The 19,098-nt window shown below is 33.1% G+C and overlaps 1 protein-coding gene across 1 annotated transcript; it reads left to right on the top strand.

Moving 5' to 3' along the window:
- The first annotated feature begins 1,997 nt into the window (after positions 1-1,997).
- LOC129223215 (protein ABHD11-like) lies at positions 1,998-18,039 on the top strand. Its single transcript, XM_054857783.1, has 6 exons — positions 1,998-2,340; positions 4,789-4,936; positions 5,910-6,083; positions 8,044-8,223; positions 9,252-9,436; positions 14,739-18,039. Exons 1-6 carry the CDS (start codon positions 2,231-2,233, stop codon positions 14,866-14,868), a joined length of 927 nt encoding a protein of 308 aa, XP_054713758.1. The 5' UTR covers positions 1,998-2,230; the 3' UTR covers positions 14,869-18,039.
- Positions 18,040-19,098: the final 1,059 nt, after the last annotated feature.

The following is a 19,098-nucleotide window of genomic DNA, read 5'->3' as shown; positions in this document are numbered from 1 at the left end:
TTTGAAAAACAAAATGGAATCTTACATAAAAATGGGGGGGGGGGGTGAAAATTCTTACGTACTACGTACCCTTACATGGGGAGGGGGGTCAAAAATTGCCAAAATCATCCTTACGTAATTAATGAATGGCCCTTAAGTATTCAATAACATCGCGTCTCTTATTTCTCTACTAATAATAAAAATGAGTCTGTCTGGATTTTCGTCTGGATTTCTGTCCGGAATTCTGTCTGGATCCCTGTGATGCGCACAGCGCCTATACCGTTCGGCCGATTTTCATGAAATTTAGTACAAAGTTAGTTTGTAGCATGGGGGTGTGCACCTCGAAGCGATTTATCGAAAATTCGATTTTGTTCTTTTTTTATTTTTAAATTTTAAAAACAGTTTCCGAAGCAGAGTTATCATAAAATGGACGAGTAAATTACGAAATTATCCTGACGTGGAATCGTAACATGGGGAAGAGCGAATGAACATAGCCAATTGGCGAGAAATTCATCATCCATTATTTGTAAATATACAGGCTAATCAAATGACCTTTTAATTTTCTCCTTCGGGCAAAGTCGTGCGGGTACCGCTAGTTACAAAATAAAACTGCTTCTAAATTCTTGAAGCTAATTAAAATCTCTCTGTGTCAACAAATATTTACGTTTCTTTTTACAAAAATTACAACTTAATTTTTCACTCAATACAAAACCTTGACATTTACAGTGTCTTAAAGATGAACCATCAGCAAAATATTCAGTTCGTTTCCTTACAGGCAACACAAATTTGAATTCCTCTGATGACCCATCCCATTGCACACTATTCTAGCGTCAACGTCAATAAAAAGTTTTCTGACATCCGACACTGATTTAAGAACAGGATAATCTACTTTTACACCTTTGACTAAAATAGTAGCATTGATTTGTAAATTTTCTTCTACTTCAATAATGATCTTTTTATCGTCAATATTATTTTCCACATAATTTTCATTATATACAAAAACTACAATATTTGGAGATTTTTTAAATTTCATACAAACCCAATATTCGTTAGGCAAATTAATATGAACAATTTCATCTATAATAGATTTATACGTGGTTATTTCAGTTTCATCTGCGGAAAGATCAAGTTTTATTTTTTTCAAACAGGGAACATTTTTCTTAACTGCATAATTCCTGATGGACCTTTGCTTTGGTATTTTTTTAGTAAAGTATGTTGGTAGATTTGGGAAAATTGTCGGAATTGCCTCATCTTTCAAAAAAGGTCTTCCTCGAGGAATCAAAACTTCCTCACCATTTATAATATGCTTATAATGCGTTTCAATAAAATGTTTTTCGAAATGCAGAGCACAAATTGAGCAATATTTATCAAAAACTTTATCTAACCTGGGAATTAACGAGTTCCACTTCTTTAGTTTTTCTTCATCTGCTGGAGCTTTAAAAAGCGAAACTTTTTCTTTGCATGTTTTGTATCCAGTTTTGCACCTTGGTACGAAACAAGATGAAGCTTTACTTCTTCTAATATTAAACTTTGATGCCTCCATTAAAAGCCTTAAACGCCGTTTCATGAAATGTTCACGAAATAAAGGTAAAAAAGAGAAACGCGGAACTGAATTGTAACAAAATCCCGCGTTTACTAATGTAAACACCGCGAAATTGAACGTACACCTCGACCGCACTGCCCTCTAGCGGTTTTCATACATTTTTGTCTTCAAGAATCGAAGGGGAAAAAGCGCCGATCGGCACACTATTCTTTCTAGGCACTATATTTATACTCACAAGTTATTCTTTTCTACTTATTCACGTTAGTTATTTATTGGTTAATTTTTTTCAAACATATCAATAAACGATTTTTCATGCTAAGCTTAAGAATTAAATGATTTGCAAAGTTTTAAAAGTAATTTTAACTGTATTCAAGTATAAACACTGTAACCGTGTGTGAGAAAAAGTTTGTAGTCTGCTGCCATGCACTTGCACTTGAAATTTGTAAACATTTTTCCGTAGGAAAGATACTATACTATTTTTCATACATATTATACTAACTCTGGCGAACTAAAGTAAATAAAAGTGTTTATTATGGATGAACTTCGATTGAACAGTTCTTAAGTTTGCAAAATTTGAAGGAAATTATTTCTATATCCGAAAAGCGTGTAGTCCAGAGGTGTATGAAACACTGTCTACTCTCATGTAGTGTTGAAATTACCTACTTGTCAACGTAGTAATAACGTAATAAAAGATAGTGTGGCTTAAACATGAATGTATCTTCTTATCTCCAATCATTTGGTCGAAATATTTTTCTTAAAGAAAATATTTCTAAACTAATTCATAACAAATTCATATCAACATCCATAAGCAATCCTAGGTAATTTTCTAAAATATTTTTGTGTTTAAATTTGATGATCTGTTTCAAATGTGCTTTAAAAATCTTTAACTGAATGTACAGAGAAACTTTTTATTGAATTTTTTTTTTTTCATAAATTCAAATAAAAGATCTTTTCTTAAAACTTTATTTTAATATTGCCAAAAAAGTTTCACTTCATTTTTGTGCTAAGGAATTTAATCGAGTGAATGAAAATATTCATTAAGAGCAGAAGTTATCTGTCGAATTTGAGTTGAGAAGTTAGTGCAGTATTTCATGTTATACATTGGCATGAACTGCTTCAGAGGGCCTTCTACCTTCTGGGTCAACTCCTGTAAGAATCCTCCATATAGTCACAGACAGCCTTACTCTCTGACTTGAACTTAGAACTTGTTAGCCTTTTTTAATTTGAATTTTTAAACCACTGAACGCGATAAAGAACTTTCTGCCCTGTAAGCCTGGAAGTGTTGCTGCTGATTACTTGTCAAAAGTATACCCATAATATTTTTCGGCATTAATAATCATTTCTATGTTTTTGTTGAATTTGATTTAATAATTGGCATTTAATAATAATACATGATGTATTTTATAACCCAGGGGTGCCCAAAATAAGTGCCACAGGGAGAGGTGAGAAGTGCCACAAAGGGCTCATGATTTCAATGTGTATGTATAATAAATAGGCTAGAGTGCCATGAAAATTCAATTTTTTTTAAGGGTGCCATGACCCCTGTCATAACCAAATTGTTCTTTTCATCAGTGACGCAACCAGAAAATAGTTTTAGGGACTGTACCCCCCCCCCCACCCCCATCTTATAGGGTTATCCAGGGATACTGCCTAGGAAATGTTTTTAAACATTGTTCTAAAAAATGCGAGTATAGGCGATATTTGTTGACTTTAGGGTGAGGATCGGGGCTTAGAGACTCCCCGTTTGATTTTTTGAAAAATGGATAAAAATCCGCCTCATGGATCCCGCATGGGGGATCCGCCAAATGGATCCTCCCGCCCTCGGACCTGTGGCCCTTGTTTTTAGTCTCTTTGTTCAAAGTGTATAAAGCAATCCATAAAAGTTTACTGAAGAAGTCCACAGTTAATATTTTATGATAATTAATTTGAAATTCATAGCACCCAGGATGTGATAGGTAATTCAGGGATGGGAGGAGGAGGTTTTGAACCAAAGTTAGCGCCCTCCCACCTATGCACCCTGAACCTGTATGCTTTTTCTTTTCTGCTTCTACAACTTTTTTTTTGTTAGTCAAGGGGGTTGGGGGCGAGGAGAGGAGGTTGATCCTGAGACAGGGAGAGCAAATTCCGGCCCACTTGTTCTTCCACCCTCTTGCTTGTGCTTGTGCAACTTGTTTTTTTTTTACATTTGAAGCAATCCATAAAAGTCTACTGTTGTTCTCAGTTAATACTTGATTATAATGGAATTATACATTAAAATCATAGCACCCATGGTGCTATAGGTAAGGCGGAAGGAGGGGGGAGGGGAAAATAGATTTTGAACCAAAGTGAGCACTCACTGGACCATGCATCCTCCCACCCTTGAACCTGTGGCCCTTGTTTTTTGTCTCTGAGGTCCAAAGCGTATAATGCATTCAAAGTTTGCTGAAGAAGTCCACAGTTAATATGTTATTATAATTGACTTTTGAGTTCATTGTACTCGGGAGGAGATGGGTAAGTCGCGGATGATGAGGAGATCCTGAGCGAAATTGAACGCCTTCCTGCATCTTTGCGCCCTCGAACCTGTTGCCTTCGTTTTTAACCCTTACTTTCGAAGCAATTCATAGAAGTTTGCAGATGGCAATTACAATTAATAGTGTATTATAATTAACTATGAATTCATAGCACCCCAAAAGTGATACATAGTCTGTTAGAGGGGGAGGAGGACTTCTGCCAAAGTAAACACTCTCCTGCTTGTGCACCCTAGATCCTGTGCGCCTTCTTTTTTTTTTTTTTTTTTTTTTGTGCCTTCTATTTTTTTTCTTTGCGTTTACAAACCTGTGCGATTTTGCTTTTTTTTTCTTTTCATCATTTAACTCGCAAACCTAAGAACCATCGTTTTTTTTTTCTTAATTTTTTAAAAATTAATTTTTTTTTGTGCAACATTTTTTTTTCCCCTTTCCCCCCCCAAGGTTGCCGCCCTCTCAAGGGAGCAAGTCTGCCCCTGCCCCTTCCCCCATTTTGAAAACTAAAGTTCCAAAATTGATGTCTCTTGTATACAAAATTTGCTAATGTCTGGCAGCAGGGGGGTTCTGGGGCTCTCTCCCTTGGAAATTTTTTGAAATTGAAATCCTCAAAAAAGATCTCTTTAAGCGATATTTAATGTTGTTAAGGAGAAGGGTTCAAAGGAATTCTGCCTTAAATTTTTCAAAATTGTAGTTTTCATTTTACAATGAATAGTATGTCATTTACATTCTAAGGTCTTTAAAATAAATGCTTTTTTTTTGTAGATTTAAAAGTGTGAAACTTTCTTATTCAATTTTTACACCAGAAGAAAAACCAGTATCAGATCCTGTAATAATTCTGCATGGTTTGCTTGGCTCAAAACAAAATTGGAGGGGCTTGGCAAAAAGCATTGCAAGATCATCTAGATGTGACGTAAGAATTATGAATATTTGTACTAATACAATGTAATTATTTTACATGTTTTATTTTTCCTATATTTAATTAAATTTGATTGATTATAAAAAAAAAGAAAGAAAATCTCTTTGAAAACATTAATGAGTTAAAAATTACTGAAATGTAGCCCCTAACAATTTGAGGATTAAGTTTGTTTGAAGCAAGTGAGTGAGTCATGGGAAGCAATGACTTCCGTTAATATGGCAAAAAAAAAAATCCTAAAACTACATTTCAGGGACTTTAAGTTCAAGAATAAGTCTCTGAAATCTCTTAGTGCTTGACTATTATCCCTCCCTTCAATTTATGGGTTCTTATTTTAAAAGGGCAGATCCAACTTCTGGTTTTGGATGGTTCAAAACTGGAAGTTTGCTCCTCCCTTGATTTGGTTTTAACTGTTTGAGGCACATATTTGAAATAATTTGGAACATGAGTTAAAGAGATAAATTTGTAGTTGAGGCAAAGCTAACACGGCAGAATTATGAAGGCTACAGAAAGCCTGATCCCATTATGTCAGGAATGCTCCTCCGCCCAAGTGAAATGGTGAACTCCCCCACAAGTACCTCAAAGACCTCCCCCTCTTTTAAGACAAGAACCCCCCTAAAAGTGAAAAATGCTCATGAAAACACCACCCCTTAAAATGTTGCGGCATGATCCTCCCTTCCCTGGTGGACAACTCTGATTGTGTATGCTGCCAGGTTAGCCTTGCTCCAACTACAGCTAATGCTATTAAATAAATGCTGGTTTTTATGTGAAAAAAATCTCTTTTACTTCTGTACTAACTTGAAATGTCTAGTGTATATTTTGTACTTCATTATTCTTTACATCAGTAAATCTTTCTTTCAAGTTGTAGATAGTTACATTTGGAAATTTTAATGTGGTTATTGTTATATACACATTTTAAATTTCTATGATCAGTATTTTATGTTTAATGATTTTGGAAATAATGTTTTAGGTTTATGCTTTAGATGCAAGAAATCATGGAGATAGCCCTCATTCAGAACAGTTCAGTTACAGATTGATGGCGGATGATGTGAAACAGTTTATGAAATCACAAGAAATTTCTCAGGCTGTTTTGATTGGCCATAGTATGGGTGGTCGAACTGCAATGACGGTTGCTCTTTCTGAGGTATATTTAGCAAAGATTACTTATTACGAAAGCTTGAATATACTATTGTTTATGGTTGCTTTTCAAAAAAGTCTAACCTCATAATTGAATTTTCAATTGAGTGTAAGAACTTCCTAATTTTGGTCTCAGTGGCATAACTGATTTTTAGCTCTAAGGGCTTTCTCTCAACTTATTGCACTTTCATTAAAAAATACCTAATACATAAAATTGTTAAAAAAACTATTTAAGCAGTTAAATGATAATTATTGTTACAAAAAAAGTGGATTATTCTTAATTTTTTATTATTTGTATTGCTATGACCATTTAGATCACACTCAGTTTTTATATAAGGGATTGTGTGCAAAATGAATAATTTCCACGAAGAATATGCGTGGCGGACGGATGCCATATCAGCCTATAGTTGAGGCAAGCCTAACCCAGCAACATTGCAATGCTATGCTATTATTAGGATGTACACAGCCTTCACAATGCTGCCAACTTAGGTTTGTCCTGACTATAGCCAGAAACTGGGGCCTGGTTCAGAACCAGAGCAGTATAAACTTTGCAAGTTTTAGGGGTGGAGACCAACCTTGACTCTCGGCAGCCCTGGGAACATGTTGGTATTTGTTTAAATTTCAATGCTATTTCTTGAATCATCCAATCCAATGAAGAAAATATTTCTCATTCTAATTCTAACTCGTTTCAAAATTTGACATCTTGTTAGCCATGTGAAAAATTTTCTGAATTGGTATTTTATAACTATATATACCCAAATCTTCAAATTATTTCTAAAGAGATAACTGTACTAGATCGTTCCAATATTTTGGGTTATCTGCTTTTTACATTTTCATTTTATTTCAAATTGGTGCTTATTTATTCATTTGTATCATCCCTTCGTAGTTTATGGACAGCCTGGCTATAAAAAATAAAGAAACAAAGGCCAGCAGTGTATATTTGCAACGTTATAAGTCTTAGTGTTAGTTTTCTCAATTTCTTGGGCCATTGGGCTCCTTTAGGATGTAGGGATTTCTTTTGGATTTCTTTAGGATGTCCCCCCCTTGCCCTGTGGGTTCATGGGTATGCAGATCCGGGCCTGTTTCCAAAGCATTCAAAACATTAGAGACTTGTTTTTTTATACACAGAACTAAAAAAGCATTAGATAGTTTTGAATACTTGCAAAATTTTAATGCTATTATGATATTTTGTGGCATTGAAACACTGTGTTTAATTAAAATTAGGAATTGTTCTAATAAAGTATGTATTGTGATTCAGGATGAGATTTATGTTCAAATTATGCTTTCATTTTCAGCTAGTTATAATTGGTGACGATTAAATAACTGCCCTGTGTGGTGTTCTTTATTTCAAGGGTTATCAATCTTCTTCAAGTTATGGCACTCCTCAAAGAGTTAGAATTTTCTCATGGCACCCTAGCCATTTTACTGTATGATATATAATACATACAGACAATCAACATGTTCACATATTCGTTTTCTTTTGTCAGAAAAATCAGAAATTATACAATAACTAGACTACCACCTCTTATTTTTATTTATACATATAAAGCTTTTAAGCTGCTTAATATATTGTAAACATCTTAATTAATTTTTTTTTATATATAGATGTAAATAATCTGAAACCAGGTGAATTTTTAATAAATAACTATTACACTAATTTATTCATTAAAAAGAGAGATTTGATACTTGGACACTTCTCAGCACCTCTGTCAAACAATGAACTGAGCCATAGCGTTGTCGTCTTCCTACAAATGTGTTTGTAGAATTCAGCTCTTTCCTTTTTTAGTTTTTGAGGATTGATTTTCATGCACTCTTATGCTTTTGCAATTATTTTTTTCCCCTTCTATCTCTGAGATATCTACTACTGAAGAACGTTGTCTCATATAATTTTTTGCGTGTATTTTTTTATGTTTGATTTGTCATTTGTTGTGTTATGCTTTAGAATTATTTTCAATGTATTTTTGTAGAAAGGTTTGGTGAAGAAGTTAGTAATTGTTGATGTTTCTCCTAAAAAAATGCCCAGATCTGCATCTGCATTTATTCCTTCATATATGACAACCATGAAAGCTGCTATTGCCTCCATTCCTAGTGTTGGACTAGTTCAAGCAAGAAAAATGGTTGATGATTACTTATCAAAATATATTCCTGTAAGTTAATTTTTAATGAGTAACTCTTTCTATCTTGATGAAAGTAATAATGAAAGTGTAAATGGCATTCTACTAACACACCTGCTATGCAGTAACCTTTTATGCTTATTAAGTACACAAAATATGAATATGTTATAAATTTTCTGTTCCTCAAAATGAGTAAAACCTTCTCCTAACACGACCGAGATCCCCCATGCACATTTCTCACAACTGGCTAATAGCAAACTATGAGAATTCAAGCTGAATCCAAGCAGAAATGGAATTGAAGGGTTGTTGCCATGACAACCTACGTTACCCTAGCTTCTATGCAGTGAGAAGAAATTGGTGGCTTGGTCTGCTTAGACAGACCACACCTCACTACTGTTGTGTATTAGAATCTTGTTAGAGGGATAAATCTTTGTTTAGCGTTGACAAATTCATTATTAGAATTTGTTAATGCTTTTTCAATGTATGACTTTAAATACATGTAACTGTATAAAAGATTACTTTTTGATCCATTATGCCCCAGATTTATTGAACTTAATATTTGTAAAATGAAGAAATAATTTAGCATGTATTTTAGTTTTTACCAAAAGCATAACTTTGCATTTATTTCACAGGGAGCTATCTTTATCTGATTTAACAAAATTGTTTCTAAAAACTAAACAAATAGATAAAATGATAAGAATAATATTAAAATTAATTAATTGATAACATAGTTACAATAAGTAAAAAAACAAAATATTAGTAATAAATTAATAAACAAATTTTATATATATACTGTTGTCAAAAATTAGGCTTCTATTTTGAATAAATGAATAAATTGTTTGTATGCTTATTAAATCATACTTATATTTTTAACTGCAAAAAAAAGAGTTATTGTAGGAATAAAGGTAATCAATGTTTGCAGATGCAAGATATCTTTATCTGCATACTATAAAATAATAAAAATTAATAAGAAATCTATTTGTTTAATTGTTCTTTGTTCTACAAAGAATAATTACGTAAAACCATTGCTTGACTTTTTTTTTTTTATTTTACTATTTCAGGAGTTTGGTATACGTCAGTTTCTTTTGACAAATCTTGTTGAAAAAGATAATCATATACAATGGAAGCCTAATATTGATGTTTTGCAAGATAAATTCGAGCAAGAAATAATAGAATTTCCAGATCTTTCAGAAACTTTTACTGAAGATACATTGTTTATTTGTGGTGGAGATTCTCCATATGTTAAGTGAGTATTACCTATCAACAAATATTATATTTCACCTTTTAGTTATCTGTAAATGTGCCAAATATAAAATGAAGCATTTTAATATGTGGCCTCAAACATATATCGCTTCAGGGGGAAAAGGTTGCATTATTCTGGCATTTTCGATTTTACAAAAAGAAAAAAAATCCTAACACTTATTGTGGCAAGCCGAAGTATGCTCAAGCTTTTTTATGGAGTTTGACAGTAAATGGGCGTGGTCAGTCTCTGAGAGGGTTAATCTTCCTGGTTAACAGTGGTGGAATACCTAGATATTCTGGGCATGATGAAATATTTTGTCGTATGTGGGCAACTACTTCAATGAGCCTTACAAAATGTTCTATGGGAGTTTTTTGTTTCTCTTCTACATTGCAAACTAAATTCAACAAGGGTTTATTCCCCAGTAAGCAGGTTAACAGCAGGGCCGGATTTAGTTTTTGAACCACTTCCTGCTAAGGTAAAAAACTGTGAACCTATTGAACTTTGTCCCCCCCCCCAAATAAATGAAGATAGTATTTTTACATTTTTTAACAACCATGCAAAAAAAAAAAAAAAAGGCATGCGGTAACTGGATAATTAAATGTAAATATTTATCAGAATTTTGACTGAAAGTGTTTCGTTTCGAAAAACGATTAACAAAAGTTTAGAGGTTTTTACAAAAAATTAAAAAAATATTTTTTTAGTCAATATTTCAACTATTCAAAAACAGCTAAAGCGTTACCAAGTAAAAATTCATCAGATCTGATACAGCACAAAAATCAGGTGTAGCCAATCTTTGGGATGCGATGAGATTAGGAAACTCCCCCCGGAAATGTTTCGAAATTGAAGCATTAAAATGGGATTGTATACCAAATCATTTATGATTGTCTGAGAAATCGATTTAGGTACTTTCCCACAGAAATTCTTTGAAATTTAAAGTTTCAAAGGAAGGTTAGGAAAAGGGGGGGCTCGGAAACTGTTCCCTGGAACTTTTGGCAGTTGAAGTATTGAACGCAAAATTTTAGACAATACCAATAACCAAATTAAAATCTCGTTTGTGAGCCATCTTTGACAACATTAGGTAAAGGGATGAGATTTGGGGTTCCTCTCCCAGGAAATTTTAGCTTGAAAAACCCAATTTTAGCCGATTTTTGTTTATGTCAGTATGATGGGGCTAGGGGAGCCTCCCTAAGACTTTTTTGGAATTGAAATTATATAAAAATAAATTTTTAGACGTTCTTGAATGACTCCAAGGGCACATAGAGATAGGAACCCAGGGCCCTCTCAAATCCTTTTTTGAAAATTTAAGTAAGGGTAGTTATTGTTATTTGGTTTAAATTTACTCACAAATAATTTCCATGGTTTTATCTCCAAAAAAACAAATGAATAATGATAATACGTTAGATGGCACCAGGCAGTGATGCAACCAAAGGGGTCAGGGGTTCGCACCCCTTGCTCAATAGAAGAAAAGAACGTGTATTTATAAAACAAAGTTACTTTAATAAGAAAAAGCAAATGTTGTGGGAGAAATCTTTCTTGTTTCAAAAAGAAATCTTTTAACCAAAAACTCTCAACAGGCGCTCATTATTGGGCAGCAAATAACGCTCTCCTCTCGTTCTTTTATTTCCTTTTTTTTTCTAGTCCGTCTGGAAAAAAGTCGTCAAAACTAGCTCTTCTCCCCCGCAGGAAATTATTCGTTAGAGTAACAATGGGAAATTGATATCATAAAAACATTTAAGGAAATGTGTTTTTAGGAAATCGATTTTGAAGCAATGTCCGGATGGATTCTCAATCCACCCCTCTTTCTCTAGCGTTACTCCGAAAGGTAGTCTGAATTCTTAAATCGCCTCTTTAAGATTTCAATTTTGAAATTGTTTGGAGGGAGATCCCTAACCGCCCCTTACTGCTTAATGCCTCTAAAGTTAAATTGAAATTGCGCTTTTGAATTTCGGAAACCCTTCAAGCAAGGATCCCTGAACTCTTCCTTCTCATCCCAAAGATAATCTAAAATTGACTTCTGTTTTGAAAACATATTTAGGAGGGAACCACCTCCGTTTCTCCTATTATTAACAAAAATGTCTTCAGTGTCGAAATATTTCGGCAGAGTTGTCTTGAGTCATCCCAATTCCCTTAACGTCCCTAAAGATAACATAAATAAATTGCTTATTTAGAACAGTTTCAGTTAGAGTTTAGTAATGGTTCAGAGGAACCCCGATCCCCTAATGTTATCAAAGATAGCCTAAAATTAGCTTCAATTTTTTAAAAAGTTCCGAAGAGAAACCAAACCTCCCCTATTCCCTATATATACCAAAAGTGTTTATGTTTTACTTCAATTTTGAATATTTCTTCCAGGCAGCCCCTTCTTCCATACACACATCTCCTTCATTTTATAACCTGAATGATTGACTAAAAAGGTGTTTTTACAACTTCAATGTCAAAAATTTTTTAGGGGATTTACACCCAGGCCCTCTACATCCATCTTTTCTTTCTCTGACGTAGCTAGAGATAGATTAAAATAGGTGTATCCATTTTGCTTCAAATTGATAAGTTGCACAGTGTTGCCAAATGGTCAAATCCAGATTTCCCCAAATCCCTTCCAATTTTTCCCCAAAAAGCGATGTTTTCTACCACAATTCCCCAGATTCAAAAAAAATTTTTCTACTAATATTTTCAGAAAATGAATCGACTTCCTCTAATATTCTTGTCTCATGAAAAATTTTTTTCCCCCAAATAGCCAAATTTTCTTATAAAATTCCCCAATTTTTTTTTTCTTCCCATTTTGGCTTTTTTTTTTCTTCTTTATCAATATCTTTTTCTTTATCTGTATTAATAATAAAGCTGGAAGTCTCTCTGTCTGTCAGGATCTCTGTGACGCGCATAGCGCCTAGACCGTTCGACCGATTTTCATGAAATTTCGCAAAGAAGTAGTTGGTAGCATAGGGGTGTGCACCTTTAAGCGATTTTTCGAAAATTCGATTTTGTTCTTTTTCTATTCCAATTTTAAAAACATTTTTCAGAGCAAAATTATCATAAGATGGACGAGTAAATTACCAAGCTATCATAAAGTGGAACCGTAACATGGGCAAGCCAATTGGCGAGAAATTCACCATGCATTATTTGTAAATATACAGGGGAACCAAAAGACCTTTTAATTTTCTACTACGGGCAAAGCCATGCAAGTGCCACTAGTCAAAATACAAGTGCCTGACCAAGAGATGAGAAATAGCCAAATATTTTTTTTCTACTTGCATTTACTACTCTGCTTCTGTATGTACATTTAAACTATGATTTTTGTATATATTTATCCAAGAACATTCTTCACACTTATTTTTACCCATTTCGCGTATCAACTAGTTACTCACGCGGAACATTAATGCAAATTCCGTAGCATAATATTCCACATAATGCGAAATGCGAATTCCTTAAAGTTGATTAAAGCTAAACCAACGTTGTTTGATACAAACAATGTAACTACTACTTCTTGACGCGAATCTAAATACGAAAAAAATTCTTTTTTCCTTGAGTTTTTTTTTTCCTCCAGGTTTTCCCCAAGAAAAAATTTTTCCCCAAAGAATTCCCCTCAAAACCCATTTCCCTAAAAAGCACCAAATTTCCCTAAAATGGGGAAATTTCCCCCAATCTGGCAACACTGAAGTTGCACTGCTACACATGAAGAATTTCTCAGTATTAAACTTATCTTAGTTTTATGAATTCTCTCCTTTTCTACGTTTAGAAATAAATAAAGTAAGAGAGAAAATTTAATAAAAAATCATAATTAGGATGACAGTATCAAGTGTTTGCCCCACCTTAGAAAAACTCATGATCTGTCACTTGCTTCCACCTCTAAAAAATTCTCATTAGGAAAGAAATGTGGGGGAGTGGCCGAAGTCCTTAAACTTGGCCCCATCCAAATTAAAATTTAAATATATACGCCACTGTTGAATGACATTGCCCTGGAGAGGGGGGCTCCTCCTCTAAAAAAATGAGGGATTACTCCACCTCCTGCACCCTCTTTTTCTGAGACAATTCTCTGTCTATGAAATGATTTTTAAATCAATGCAATTAGTCAAAATTACAAAAGAACTAACATCCTTTAGTTCATACAATTTTTAGGTAACGACTGAGTTTAGAGTAAATGATCGGGAGGCTTCACGGTCCACCCTCTTTATCTGTGAATAAAAGTTGCCTTTCTGTTACTCTTTTTTGCATTAAAAAAATCTGTTGTAGAAACATTTTTTATGAATACAAATGAGCAATTTTACGCATGGATTTTTTATGGATGTTTTCCCACTATCGCTTTATAAAGTGTTTTTCTGTATTTTTTTAATGCTGCCCCCCTCCTTCACTTCTCTTTGTGGCAAAACTTTGAAAACGGTTTAGTCATGTATGAATTAGATAGTTTTTATTTTTAGGATTTTGTTTACTGTTTTTTTTCCGTCTTTTTCTCCCTTGCTATATTTTATTTTTACAGAAATTCAGTTGTGATACTTTCTTACTTTGATTAGGTAATTTTGCGCCCTTCAAATTTTTTGCTCTGTGTCAAGGCACAGACTGACAGAGTGTTAGTCCGACCCTGTTAACAGGCTCTAGAAAGTTTTAAAATACTTTTTGCTTTAAGTATATGCAAATGGGTGCGGTGAGGATAGTCCAAAGAACTTGCTTAGAAGCTCAAAAGCAAAGAAACAATATCAGCAATGCCAAAATATGTTTCAAATTTCAAAGTGAAAAATTAACTATTTTGCTAAAGACCCAACTAGAAAATAAAAAATTCAAGAAGCTAGAACTAAAAAAACATTAAAAAAGTCGAATGAAAAAAAAATGAAGAAATGAAAATGAAATGAAATGAAAAAAAAAAAAGTAGAGCAACAACAGCAATATAGTTCAGTTCTTTATCATGAGGTTTGTAGTTATTGGTAAATTCCACTTTATTTTTTCTGGTTTCGTGTTTTCTTCATGTTACAGTACTGACATACTAAGTACTGAATGAAGATTTTTTCACGAAAAGAAACTCTTACTTTATTAGTTATTTGGGGCAAACCTAACCTTACAGCTTTGTAATGCTGTGATTAAGATATGCTGCCAAGTTAGGTTTGCCCCTACTATAGTCAACAAATGGAAGTATGAAATATAAAATTTGAACTATAAGAGTCATAGCTTCTAATATTAAGTTAGATTTTCATTGAAAATTATTTGTATGAGCTAAGGTGTTTAAAAAATATTATAATTGAATATAAATAAATTTTTATCATCTTTTTCTTGACTTTTATTTGCACTCATCTATTTTTTTTTTTATATATATTCTTTTCAGAGAGCAAGACTATCCTTACATAAGAAAATTATTTCCGAAGGCCCAGTTTGTTGTAATACCTGGAGCAGGTCATTGGGTTCACAGTGAGAAACCAGCTGAATTTCTTGATACTGTGCGTAACTTTTTATGAAAAATAATTTTATTTTGATAATGATAAAGAAATATACCCTTTTTCATAAAGGTTAAATCAATTGATGATACTTGATAATCCTTAAATCAATTCAAATAGACTAATTTTTGATTGCTTTTTAATTTTTTTGCATGGGGTGAAAACATTTAACGGTAAATGACCTGGCATCTAATGGTAGTGTAATAGGCAGAAATTTTTCTTGATGAAAGAGGTATCATGTATAGTGTATAAATGTGTACAAATATAAATACACGGCTAGTGTAGCTACAGTTTTCTTCTGTAGAAGGTTTGCTCCTAGCATTTCTCATGAGGAGGGAGGTAGGTCATTATAGACTTTTAATCTAAACTAGGCGTTTCATATTGAATTGAACCACAATAATATCTCAATAAAAATTCTGTTAGTGATTTATTTATATGGAACTAGAATTTGAAGCTACCATTTTCCAAGTTTTACATAGCAACACCGAAGAATTTGAGGATTACGAATTTGTCCTTATGGGCAGTTTATCAAAATAGCATCATACATGCTGGAGAAGCATGCAATTTTGGAACGCCCCAAAAAATCATCACTTATCACCATTCAAAGGCATTTTGCACGAAATTTGATAAAAAACTGCTACATAGTCATAGTTTTTTTTTAATCAAATTTGAACATCTATTAAACAGCGGAGAAAGCAGTTTCAGCTTGATAGTTTATCCCTCATTGTCAGATTGGTTGTTTGTGTTGTGTTATACAATATACCAATGCTGTATTGATCACTGAGATCCCTTTGTGAATTTTTCTATGGGATTTTGTTAAAGACAATGTGCATAGTTAACGTTCCCGAGTCACCACTAATGAAGACAGTGGATCTTCGACCATCTAAAATCGAACCGAACCCGGGGCTCTCCGGTCACAAATTCGAGACCTTACCGATCAAGCCACCGCGGCCCACCTGAAAGTACACATTGAGTATCTGTAGAAATTTAGCTAGCTAAAGTTTAACTATTGATTTGATTTAGGGTTTGCTTTTCTTTTGTCCCATTCATTACAAAATACCCTGATTATCATACCAGGATTGGCAGTTTGATGTAAAACCAAAGGTTCTGGCTGTTTTGTTGTCTATCCCCCTTTGCCACAACTTTGTATATACATGTAATTTTAATTCTTCATGTTAATAGGTGGGTTTTAACTCTTCTATCTCCTTCCTTCACTATGCTAATGATAGAGGGCTGTGAAGTATTTGTCAGGAAGTGGGCTTGTATTGACATTATGTTCTCCCTTTTGGTAATGAACAGTATAATCAAAAGTGTTTGTCTTTTAATTCTGGAATTTAACACCAATGGCGTGTTTTCTTTTTGTTTGGAAATATGGTGACTGTTGGTCTGTGATCTTTAAGTAGAGTGAATTTCTTGGAATTATGTTACTCTAATTATCAATGAAAGTGCCTCTTTAGATATATTCAAATATTTTTGAAGCTATGCTTCTTGTGGTATTTTGTGTGGGCATAGTGAACTGGAAAAAAAAAAAAAAAAAAAAGATAAAAAAGCGTTTTAACTTTGATGCACATGCACAAAGCTTTAGTTATAAAATCATTTAACAATTTATCTGCGACCAAGCTTCCATGACTCAGTTGGCTAGCTCATTAGGCTGTTAACTGAAAGGTAGGTGGTACAAACTTTTTCAGTGGAGTTATATGGTTTTAATTTTAGAAAAAAAAAAAACAAGTAGGGAGATTGGCCGACAAAAGTTCTGCTTTTATTGAATAACATAAGCTTCCAATGTTGAAGTTGATAAATTCAACTATATTAACCAAAGCTTAATTCATCAGCCAGTTACACCACTGCTCCCCTTGACTGTTATTGCTAATATTAATCTTCATGACATAAATGCAATGAGAACGTCATAGGAATGAAGAGTTGAGATATCACTACTCCTGCACCATATCTGCTTGCATCACAATCTGTAATTTTTTTTAAACCAAAGTACCAGAAAAAAAAGCTGTTTAGTGTTGATTTGTTGTTATTATTGTCTTGTGCCAGCTAGGCTAGCAATTTGGTATGCGTTGCTTCACTTTTTCAACTATACCTTAATTTGGTGTGAAGTCCGACTTCCAGAGTATACACATGTTATCAGAACCCGTTTATAGGGTAGGCAACCATTCACAGCGCAATGCATTCACACAAAGAAAGCACAGGAGAGAGAAAGTGCATCCATGCCCAAGCTGGAATTCAAACCCAGGGCTTCCCCATTCGCATCAGACTTTTCTGACCACTAGAGGAAACAATCTATTAGCATTTTTAATAACGGATCAGCCCTTTAAGGTCACTTCTGTGGTATAGTTTTGAGAAATAACTTATACAATGACTCAGCTTAACTTCTGCTATTGGTTTAATTTGAATAAAATATGAGATCATTAGGTTCTTAAAGGAACTGGAGCAACAAATATCACCTTATATCAGTGGTGTGCAACCTACAGCTTGCAGTTCATATGAGGCCCGAGAATTTGATCTACGTGGCCGGTTGTTGTGTTTAATGGTAAGAATTGAAAAACATATGCAGTGACTTTCAAAACAGCCAATAGTGTTTATTCGTTATTATAAATTATTGTTGCGAATTTTGAAGCCAAATAGTGAAATTGGTTTTTAAAATACAAATGAAAACTTTGTATTTATGTAAAAATAAGCGTAGTTGAAATGATAACTACAATTCTTAATTTGTATTTTTTTTTCCTTTTCCTTGTATTCCCATGTTATCTAGAAAAAAATCATATACTCGTACATTTGAATTTCATCTGTGCTCTAGTCCACAAGGTCTTCATTCCTCACAAGATTCATCTCAAAATAAGACACAGACCTCTTATAAAAAAAGTTGGGCACCCACTGCATTACAGCTTTGAAAAATATATTAAATCAAAAATTTGCGTAATAATTTGCATATTCATATTTTAGAATTGCAAGTAAGTCCTTTTACAGTACATGTAGCCAATCCAGTGATGAATTTTTATGTTAAAAACTGCCCAGTTATGTTTCTCAATGCTGAATCCGGTCCATCTTGTTATTACTTTTAGTTTCCTGCTATAGTACAAGATTTTTGATTTTTTTTGTGCAATTTATTGTCAAGTGTTTCTTTATTGTGTTATTTATAAATGTATTAACATAGACTTTATTGTTTAAATACTAATAAAAGGCATTTTGTAGTTTTTAATATTGTTTTGTTTAAAGCATCAATTGTTAATGTAGATTTTAGTCTACCACTAGAAACTAGATGAGTTATCCTAGGTCATAAATTACTGAATTTAAGAACTTGTAATAGAGGAAAAGGTTTGTTTCAAATTAATAGATTGGAATTTAACCTCATTTTTGTTGTTTGCTGACTACTATCTCAAAATTTATGATTAGTAGAAAAAAAAAAAAAAAGATTTTGAAATAGAGGAATTGAAACAAAACTTTTAAATCTTTATAAAATTGTAAAATGCAACATACTTGGGTAAAAGTTTGCAAATTAATTTTGCATAAAAGCAGCTTTGGAAATAAAACTATTCTGCTTTGAAACTTATTCTGTTGATCCTTTAAGAAATTAGAACTATTTTATGGGTATATCATTTTCTGATACAGGAGCAAGTAACTGGTAATGAATGAAATATTTTTTTGCTTCACCTCATTTGTTTTGATAGTTGTTGCTAAAGATCATCCTCACTTTTTAAAATTTACATTTATTTAATATTTTAATAAAGAACTGTATTTATTATTTAAGGTTAAATTGAGTACCTCTGTTACAAAAAAAATACCTACCTCCACAGAAAAATGATCTACAATCTAATGTTATTGTCAATTTTTTTCTCATTGAAGAAAAAAGAAAGTAATCTAAACTGTTGGGCAATGTTGTTGCGCCTTGTTCATTGACCTATATGGGAAGAGGGAGATTATTTAGAAATCTGGTTGGATTTTTTAGTGTAATGTTATAAAATTTTACATTGGCTACTATGAATTATATTGAAATAAAAAAAAAAAAAAAAACCTGATGCCAAATAAATTTAGTAAGTAGCTTAATGTGGGATCCCTTATGCTCTCTGCCCTAATTTTGGCTTTTGCATTTTGAAATAATGTTATCTTTTGTTATGTGGTTTGATAACTATTCATTTTAGAAAAGAGTCAGATTTGAATAGAGTCAGATTACACATTTTTACTTAGAAATTATGTTTTAAAAAGAAAATGAAAGTAAGTAATATTCCAGCCCGGCTTCTGACC

Source organism: Uloborus diversus, chromosome 1 (assembly GCF_026930045.1).
Source record: "Uloborus diversus isolate 005 chromosome 1, Udiv.v.3.1, whole genome shotgun sequence".
Classification (NCBI taxonomy): domain Eukaryota; kingdom Metazoa; phylum Arthropoda; class Arachnida; order Araneae; family Uloboridae; genus Uloborus; species Uloborus diversus.
The sequence above is the reverse complement of the archived record's forward strand: the minus strand, read 5'-3'. Positions and strand labels throughout refer to the sequence as shown.

Excerpts from the sequence above, each read along its gene's own strand:
- LOC129223215 (XM_054857783.1), top strand. The coding sequence starts at position 2,231 with ATGAATGTATCTTCTTATCTCCAATCATTTGGTCGAAATATTTTTCTT. Across the intron at positions 8,224-9,251 it reads ACTTATCAAAATATATTCCT|GAGTTTGGTATACGTCAGTT; the intron begins GTAAGTTAATTT and ends TTACTATTTCAG. Across the intron at positions 9,437-14,738 it reads GGAGATTCTCCATATGTTAA|AGAGCAAGACTATCCTTACA; the intron begins GTGAGTATTACC and ends TATTCTTTTCAG.